Raw genomic sequence first — 9,942 nt, forward strand, 5'->3', positions numbered from 1 at the left:
AAATGATTATGAACATTTAACTAAACACAACTGTGTCATTAATGGGGAAGAGGGGGCTCATACTGTTAAAATGTTTTTTAAGAACTATTTTAAATACAAGAATGATTTTTATGAACTGTTTTAACAAAGTCAACACTAACATACAAACATACTAACTTTGCACTAAGATGACAGTGCAAAGTGCAAGGTCACACACTTAGGGACAAACAATAAGAATTTTTGCTATAAGCTGAAGACGCAACAGAGGAGGAGAAGGATCTGGGTGTACTGGTCAATCTCAGGATGATTATGAGATGCCAACGTGATGCAGCAGCAAAAAAGGCTAAGGCAGTCCTAGGATGAATCAGGAAAGGTATTTCCAGTAAAGATAGGGAAGTGTTGTTACCATAATACAAGGCACTGGTGAGACCTCATCTGGAACAGTGTGTGCAATTCTGGTTTCCCACATTTAAGAAAATGAATTCAAACTGGAACAGATGCAGAGAAGGGATACTAAGATGATCAGAGGAATGCAGAATCTACTTTACAAGAGACTTAAGGAGTTTGGCTTGTTTAGCATGACAAAATGAAGGCTGAAGGGTGATATGACTGCACTCTATAAATACATCAGAGGGATAAACTCCAGGGAAGGAAAGGTATTATTTAACTTAATGGCCAATGTTGGCAAAAGAACAAATGGACATAAACTGGAAATCAATAAGCTTTAGGCCTGAAATTAGGTGAAGGTTTCTAACCATCAGAGGAGTGATGTTCTGGAACAGCCTTCCAAAGGGAGTAGTGGAGGCAAAAAACCTAACTTGTTTTAAGACTGAGCTTGATGAGTTTATGGAGGAGATGGTATGATGAGATTGCCTACAACAGCATATGGGCCAATCAGGACTGCTATTAGCAAATATCTCCAACAGCCAGAGATGGGACACTAGATGAGATGGGTTCTGAATTACAACAGCAACAGAGGGTCCTGTGGCACCTTTGAGACTAACAGAAGTACTGGGAGCATAAGCTTTCGTGGGTAAGAACCTCACTTCTTCAGATGCAAGTAATGGAAATCTCCAGAGGCAGATATATATCAGTGTGGAGATAACGAGGTTAGTTCAATCAGGGAGGGTGAGGTGCTCTGCTAGCAGTTGAGGTGTGAACACCAAGGGAGGAGAAACTGTTTCTGTAGTTGGATAGCCATTCACAGTCTTTGTTTAATCCTGATCTGATGGTGTCAAATTTGCAAATGAACTGGAGCTCAGCAGTTTCTCTTTGGAGTCTGGTCCTGAACTTCCCAGGTGTCCGGCTGGTGTGTCTTGTCCACATATTCAGGGTCTAACTGATCACCATATTTGGGGCAAGGAAGGAATTTTCTCCCAGATCAGACTGGCAGGGGCTCTGGGTTTTTTTTTTGCCTTCCTCTGCAGCCTGGGGCATGGGTTACTTGCTGGTTTGAACTAAAGTAAATGGTGAATTCTCTGTCACTTGAAATCTTAAATCAAGATTTGAGGACTGCCATAACTCAGCCAGAGGTTAGGGGCCTACTACAGGAGAGAGTGGCTGAGGTTCCATGGCTTGCAAGGTGCAGGAATTCAGACTAGATGATCATGATGGTCCCTTCTAGCTTAAAGTCTATGAGCATCATTAAAACAACGGAGTGGGATGTTGCTCTTAGTGCTCACAATTTATGAAGAAGAGAGTAGATCACAAAAGTTGTTTGCTTTACAGATTTTTGCTTTGTTTTACAAATATATTTGACACAGACATCTTTCATCTGGTCCTTTCATTTCTGCTAATACTGTGGAAACATCTCTCATTCAGATTCCAAGCCAACAAAGCACTTAAGCACATGCATACCATTAATCATATACGCACTCCTACTGAAGTCAACAAAAGTGCTCACATGGTTAATGTTACACATATGAGCAACTAAAAACATAGGATGAGACTCTGTGCCGCACTTCTAAGAGGCGCGGTACAGAATTTGTTGCCGTGCAAGGGGAAAGGGTGGATGGTTTTAAGCCTCCTTTGGGCCTTCCCCATCCTAGACTATAGACTAGACTTCCCCATCCTAGGGGGAGGGATAGCTCAGTGGTTTGAGCATTGGCCTGCTAAACCCAGGGTTGTGAGTTCAATCCTTGAGAGGGCCACTTAGGGATCTGGGGCAAAATCAGTACTTGGTCCTGCTAGTGAAGGCAGGGGGCTGGACTTGATGACCTTTCAAGGTCCCTTCCAGTTCTAGGAGATGGGATATCTCCATTATTATTTATTATTATTATTATAAAAAGCTCCAGCATAACTCAGACAGGCCCCTGGGGCCTGTCTAAGGATATGTCAACACCACAAATGAAAGTATAATTGTACTGCAGGAAGGCATACCCACATTAGTTTTAATCTGGCTAGGGCGGGTAACAAGAGTTGTAGTGAAGTCAGGATGGCACTGGCTTCAGCACAAGCTAGCTGCCCCAATGCAAGCCTGCTGAGGACTCTAGTGCATACTCCAGTTTCTAGGCTGCACTACAGTCCATGTTACTAGACAAAATGTGGTGGGTGGCATATCCATGCTACCCTAAGTTACATCAGACCCAGGTTGCCTTATGGACAACAGCGCTTCAGAATACAGCCCTGCTCCCCACACATAACCCATACCGCCTATGGGGCTTATGATTGAGTCCTCAAAAGGTAGCCTTAGGGCTGTCTTCTATAATGCTTGTGCCAGGGAAATCCTTCCCCAGCTGCAACTAGAGCTTTTCGGGCTCCTTTACACAGCTCTATACTTTTTTTTTTTACCTGCCATAAAGGGGACAGAGTAGGGTGAGGTCTCACCCTTGGTCTTAAAATGGAACTGCTTAGACAATCTTAAATATAATCATCACAAGTGTTCCATCTATAATTCAATATATGGAGTAAAATAAATATCAAAACAGTGTGTGCATGTGAGAGAAAAACTCCCACGTGCAGATGTACTCTAGTCTCCTCACTTATTTAGGAAGAAGGATCTGTGGAACTCTTTGCCAGTGGATGTTGTGAAGGGCAAGACTATAACAGGGTTCTAAAAGGAACTAGATAAATTCATGGAGGAGAGATCCATCAATGGCTATTAGCCAGGATGGGCAGGGATGGTGTCCCTAGCCTCTGTTTGCCAGAAGCTGGGAATGGGCCACAGATGATGATTTGATGATTAGCTGTTCTGTTCATTCCCTCTGGGGCACTTGGCATTGGCCACTGTCAGAAGACAGGATACTGGGTTAGATGGACCTTTGGTTTGACCCAGTATGACCATTCTTATGTTCTTAAGGGAGACTCCCTCTGTGGCATTAGTTTTAAAGCAAAAATTAAAATCTCCACTGGCAGAGATTAAGTATTTTGCTATGTTTTTAATCACGATTTACACATGCCACAAATGTATTCAGTGTTCTAGAAAATTTGTGTTTCCATGTTCCTTTGCTTCTAAACTCTTTAAAACAAGAATGGTCTTTTTGTTATGTTTCTACAGTGCAACAGGGCCCTGATTCATTGCCCCTAAGCACTACCATAACAACAACAGTCATGATAAATAACAATGAGCAACTAAGGACACATTATCAAAAGGATGTGTACCAGACAGACCATCATTTGTATGGAACAAATTTGACAATATTTTTGCAAGCACAACTATATGGCCTGTATAGACAAATGGAAAGGGTTTGTGAGCACAGGAATTGCTACACCAGATCAGACTTGATCTCTACCTAGTTCAGGATTTTGTCTGACAGTGGTCAGTCCCAGATGCTTTAGAGGAAGGTGTAAGAACCCACAGCAGGCAGACATGGGATAATCTGCTCCATATTAGATATCATCCTGATCTCTTATAATTAGAGACTGGCTTAATCCCTAAAACAAGTTTTAATATCACTTCCAAAAACTATTAATTAAGAATGTAAAAATGGCCATACCGGATCAGACTAATGGTTCATTTAGTGCAGTATCCTGTCTTTCGACAGCAGACTGTGCCAGATGCCTCAGGGAGAAAAGAACAAAACAGGGCAATTTATTCAGCAATCCATCCCATGTCATCCAGTCCCAGCTTCTGGCAATCAGAGGTTTAGAGACACACAGAGCATGACGCTGTTTCCCTGGCTAATAGCCATTGATGGGCTTATCTTCCATGAACTTATCTCATTTGTTTTTCAAGCCATTTATACTTTTGGCCTTCAAAGCGTCCCCTGGCAATGAGTTCCACAGGTTGATTGGGCACTGTGTGAAGAAGTATATCCTTATGTTTGTTTTAAGCCTGCTGCCTGTTGATTTTGTTGGGTAACACATGAACCAGGGGTCACATGAAGGGTAAATAGCACTTCCTTATTCACTTTCTCCACGCCATTCATGATTTTATAAACCTCTATCATATCCCCCCTTAGTCGTCCCTTTTCTAAGATAAACAGTCCCACTCTTTTTAATCTCTCTTCATATGGAAGCTGTTCCATACCCTTAATCATTTTTGTTGCCCTTCTCTGTACTTTTTCCAATTCTAATATATTTTTAAATGGGCCAACAAGAACGGCAAGCAGTATTCAACATGTCAGCATACCACGGATTTATATAATGGCATTATATTTTCTGTCTTATTATCTATCCCTTTCCCAATGTTCCTAACATTCTGTTAGCTTTTTTGACTGCCACCACACATTGAGCAGATGTTTTTGAGAGAACTATCCACTGTGACTCCAAGATATCTTTGAGTAGTAACAGCTAATTTAGACCCCATCATTTTGAACATACATTTAGAACTATGTTTTCCAATGTACATTACTTTGCATTTATCAACACTGAATTTCGTCTAGACATAAGACCGGCCATACTGGGTCAGACCAAAGGTCCATCTAGCCCAGTCTTCCAGCAGCGGTCAATGCCAGATGCTTCAAAGGGAACGAACAGAACAGGTTATCATCAAGTGATTCATCCCATCACCCATTCCCAGCTTCTGACAAATACAGCCTTGGGACACCATCCCTGCCACTTTGTTGCCCAGTCACCTAATTTTGTGAGATCCACTCATAACTCTTCACAGTCTGCATTGGACTTATCCATCCTAAGTAATTTTGTATCATCTGCAAACTCACCACCTCACTGTTTACTCCTTTTCCCAGATCATTCATGAATATATTGAACAGCACTGATCCCAGTACAGATCCTTGGGGAACTCTGCTATTTACCTCTTTCCACCGTGAAAACACTAAACACTTTTATTTTAAGACCAAGGTGACAGCCATACAAATGTCCAATCTCTTTTGAATCTAGTTAAATTCTTGGCCTCGATGACTTCCTGCAGATCCACTTTTGACAATTTCATTTTTAACATCATGCTTGCTTAAAGATATATCTCTCCCACACAAAGTGTCACATCAGGTGACACAATCACTGACAAAATTCTCCGCTGCAACAAAAGTATCTTTGCAACACTGGGCTTCTGTGGCAACAAGGAGGATCTGTCTGCAGGGTTATCCTCTGAGACTGGGAGCTTGGTACATCCACACTACGCCTACTGTGCATTGGGACACAAAGGATATATGAGCCTAAATAAATATTCCCCACCTCCTCATTAACTGCTGCAAGGGAGAAATGCACCATAGGCTCCAGAAAAGCACTCTTGTTCCTGACTTCTCCCCTCATCCTCACTCACATAACCTTATCAAACTGTCCCTTTTATAATTCCTCTCCCATTTCCCCCTTTCTCCATCACCCACCCCTTTAACTTCCTCCCCATCAAGTCCTATTTTCTTACTCAGCTACCTCCTCATTAACACCCATCCCATTTCTACGCTGCCAGTCACCTGCACAACAAGCCTTGATAAAGTTTATGGGGCAGGGAATATCAACCTGTTGTAGCTTCAATGCATCAAGCATCTGACCAGGCCGGGGCTTCACCGTGTGATACGAGGGCACTGGGGGTGTCTCCCCTGCATGCTTATGCCATGACGGCCCCCCTACCCGGATCTGGAACAGGCAGCGTCACCCTCCCAGTCCTTGTCCCTGCCCCTCTACAGCCCACCCCGAGACTCGCCCCCGCCTGCGCTCCCCCACGAATCCTACCCCCAGCCCAGCCCCAGCCAGAGTCCCCGCGCTCTTGAGCGGGCCAGCCCAGGGGGAGAGGGGAGGATCTCTCTGCCTCCCTCCCTCTTTCTCTGAGGGCAGCTGTACCTCCGCGCTCTGGTGCTTGAAAGTGTCTAAAAACAGCAGCTCCGTTGCGGTGTCCGCCGCCATCTTTGCTCAGCAGCAGCGGAAGCACTTCCGGGTGAACGCAAGCGCTTCCAGGGTCGCTCGCGGTGCCTGCGCCCTCCGGCCGCTCCCCAGGGGCTCCCTGGAGCGCGCATGCGCACGCTACTGCGGCTGGGGATGCGTGAGCGTGAGGAGCAGTGGGCGTCGCGGAAGGTGTAGTGGCGGGACAAATGTGCTGGTTGCCTTTGTGCCACTACCTCGGCTGTATGCACTGAGCCCCTTTGTGTGGGCAGGGGTCCATCACCTGTATTTATATTGTGTTCATCACCATAGAATTTCATGGGAGGGTTCATTTAAGGCGAGGGAGAACATTGAACCGGGGCAGAGGGGAATGATCCCTTACTTAGGATTCTCCTTCCAGATGCTGTCATGGTATCTTCTCCCACTAGGAAACCTCTTTGCGGGAGGGGACTCCTGTTATTAAGAGATAGGTAATAGTAGTGGCGGACTTGATTATTAGAAACACAGATAGTTGAGTTTGTGGTGACTAGGAGAACCACATTGTGATTTGCCTGCTGGGTGCAAAGGTTGTGGCTACCTCAAGACATCTAGACAGTCTTATGTGCAGTGCTGGGGAAGAGCTAGAGGTCATGGTACATGTAGGTACCAATAACATAGGGAAAGGCAGGAGGGAGGTCCTGAAGGTCAAATTAGGCTGCTAGATAAGAGATTTAAGTTCAGGACCTCAGTAGTCGCATTCTCTGAAACTGTTTCCAGTTCCACACACAGGGCCAGGGTAGACCGGCAGAACTGCAGGGTTTTCATGCATGGATGAGACTATGGTATTTGGAGGAGGGATTTAGGTTTATTAGGAACTGGGGAACCTTTTGGGAAAGGAGGAGCCCACAAAAAGAGGATAGGCTCTACCTAAACCGAAATGGAACTAGATTGTTGGCATGTACAATTAAAAAGGTAGAAGAGTTTTTAAACTAAGCACTGGGGGAAAGATAACAGGTGTAGAGAAACACACACATGGGTGGCAGGTATAATAGCCCAGGGGAGGCTGAGCTTCCCTTGGCGCTGCTGCCGGACCCCTGGTTTGGGGTGAAGTTTTTCATTTATTAATGCCCCATGCAGGTTCCGGAGCAGCTGAGGAGGCCATATGTGCTATTCAGCTTCCTGTGGGATTACTGATGAACCCAGAAAGAAGGTGAGTAGCACATACTGCCTCCTGAGCCACCCCGGAACCTGCATGGGGCATAGCAAAGCTTCTTCCAGAGGAGCGTTGAGGGACGCACACTTTTCTCCGGATGGCTTGGGGTCTGGGGAGGGGAAGCGCGGCAGCAACTGGGCCAGGACTCCGGGCAGGGGGGCTCAGGGCTTTGACCAGTTGGGGGCTCCTCTGGGCAAGTGTGTGTGAGGCGACTGAGGGCTCTGGCCATGGAGGGGGAGGAGGGCTTTGGCTGGCTCGGGGCTCCTCCAGCCGTGGGGGGAGGGGCTCCAACTGTGGGGAAAAGAGGGGGTCTTAGGGCTCTGGCCGGCTCAGGTCTCCTACGGCCGAGGGGGGAGGGCGGAGCCGAGGCTAGCCTCCCCGAAGGGGGGCTCCACCCATGAGCACACGGTTCAGACAAAGACACCCCTTAGAGGAGGATTTATTAACAGGAATTTTCTATATTCCTGTAAAGAAGTGAGGACAAGTTGTTAAAGTACAACTGAAGAGAAACAGTCAAATGAAAAAGAGTACCATTCAATTACGTCACAAAAAGGCAGACAGCTAAAAAGTGACAAATTTTATAACTGCTTGCATACAAATGCTAGAAGTCTAAATATTGACATTGATGAACTTGAGTGCCTGACATTAAATGAGGATATTGATATAATAAGCATCACAGAAATTTGGTGGAGCAATGATAATCAATGGGACATGAAGAAGAACAGGAGGACTTGTGGCACCTTAGAGACTAACAAATTTATTAGAGCATAAGCTTTCGTGGACTACAGCCCACACGAAAGCTTATGCTCTAATAAATTTGTTAGTCTCTAAGGTGCCACAAGTCCTCCTGTTCTTCTTTTTGCGGATACAGACTAACACGGCTGCTACTCTGAAACCTTTCAATGGGACATGGTAATAGCAGGGTACAAAATACATAGGAATGACAGACTAGGTCATGCTGGTGGCGGGAATGGAATATGAAAGAAAGTAGTGTCAAATATATATCTAAAATCTGAAATTAATCGAAATATGCCATACAATCTCTATGAACAGAAATTGCATGCTTGAATAATAAGAGTGTAGCAGTAGGGATATACTACCGACCATCTGAACGGGATGATGGTGGTGATTATGAAAATAGAAAACTAAGTAAGAATGAGGGATTTCAACTATTCCCATATTGACTGGGTACATGTCACCTCAGTACAGGATGCAGAGATAAAGTTTCTAGACACCTTTACAGCATTACCTCCTGTAAATGTAAACAAACTTGTTTGTCTGAGCGATTGGCTGAACAAGAAGTAGGACTGAGTGGACTTGTAAGCGCTGAAGTTTTACATTAATGACTGCTTCTTGAAGCAGCTAATTTCCCACAAGGGGAGAGGCAATTCTTGATTTAGTCCCCAAGTGTTGCACAGGATCTGGTCCAAGAGATGAATATTGCTGAACCACTCCGTGACAGCAATTGTAATGTATATAATTTAACATCCTTGTGGGGATAAGAAGGGGAATACCAAATAAGCCCACCACAGTAGCATTTAACTTCAAAAAGGGGAACTATACAAAAATGAGGAAACTAATTAAACAGAAATTAAATGGAACAGTCACAACAGTGAAATGCCTGCAAGCTGCATGGAAACTTTTTAAAAACACCATAATAGAGTCTCAAATTAAATATATACCCCAAATAAAAAAAGTAAGAGGACCAAAAAAATGCCACCATGGCTAAACAACAGAGTACAAGAGATGGTTAGAGGCAAAAAGGAATCCTTTTAAAATTGGAAGTCAAATCCTACTGAGGAAAATAGAAAGGAGCATAAGCTCTGGCAAGTCAAGTGTAAACGTACAATTAAGCAGGTCAAAGAAGAATGTGAAGAACAACTAGCAAAAGAGACAAAAACAAAAGCACATTTCTATAAAGTAGATCAGAAGCAGGAAAACAAAGTGCTGAAGGAACATTCAAGGAAGACCAGGCAATTGTGGACAAGCTGAATGAATTTTTTACTCTTCACTGCATAGTATGAGAGGGAGATTCCCACATCTGAGTCATTTCTTAGGTGACAAATTGAGCATTGTCCTAGACTGAGGTGTCAATAAAAGAGGTTTTAGAACAAATTGATAAATGAAACAGTCACCAGGACAAGGTGGTATTCACCCAAGAGTTCTGAAGGAACTGAAATATAAAATTGCAGAATTACTAACTGTGGTATGTAACATGTTGCTTAAATCAGCCTCTGTACCAGATGACTGGAGGATAGCTAATGTAATGGTGATTTTTAAAAAAAGGGTTCCAGAGGCGATCCTGGGAATTAGAAGCCGGTAAACCTAACTTCAGTAGTAAGCAAATTGGTTGAAACTATAGTAAACAACAGAATTACCAGACACCTAGATGAACATTATTTGGTGGGGAAGAGTCAGAACAGTTTTTGTAAAGGAAAACCATGCCTCACTAATCTATTAGAATTCTTTGAGGGTGTTAAACATGTGGACAAGGGTGATCCAGTTAATATAGTGTATTTGGATTTTCAGAAAGCCTTTGACAAGGTCCCTTG

The 9,942-nt window shown here is 44.0% G+C and overlaps 1 protein-coding gene across 7 annotated transcripts in view; it reads right to left on the reverse strand.

The window, feature by feature from the left end:
* Positions 1-6,319, reverse strand: part of VIRMA (vir like m6A methyltransferase associated) — a 40,352-nt gene extending 34,033 nt beyond the window's left edge. For 5 of the 7 annotated variants that reach the window (XM_042845112.2, XM_065585913.1, XM_008168332.3 and 2 more), the window contains exon 1: positions 6,160-6,319. In XM_042845112.2, coding sequence (XP_042701046.2) covers positions 6,160-6,222 — 63 coding nt within the window. In that variant the 5' untranslated portion in view covers positions 6,223-6,319. Of the gene's footprint in view, positions 1-3,914; positions 3,980-5,838; positions 6,061-6,159 lie in introns of those variants that run through there. The other 2 variants (XM_065585915.1, XM_065585912.1) reach the window with 2 other exon arrangements.
* Between the last annotated feature and the right edge of the window lie 3,623 nt (positions 6,320-9,942).

Source organism: Chrysemys picta, chromosome 2, assembly GCF_011386835.1.
Source record: "Chrysemys picta bellii isolate R12L10 chromosome 2, ASM1138683v2, whole genome shotgun sequence".
NCBI classification, from domain to species: Eukaryota; Metazoa; Chordata; order Testudines; family Emydidae; genus Chrysemys; species Chrysemys picta.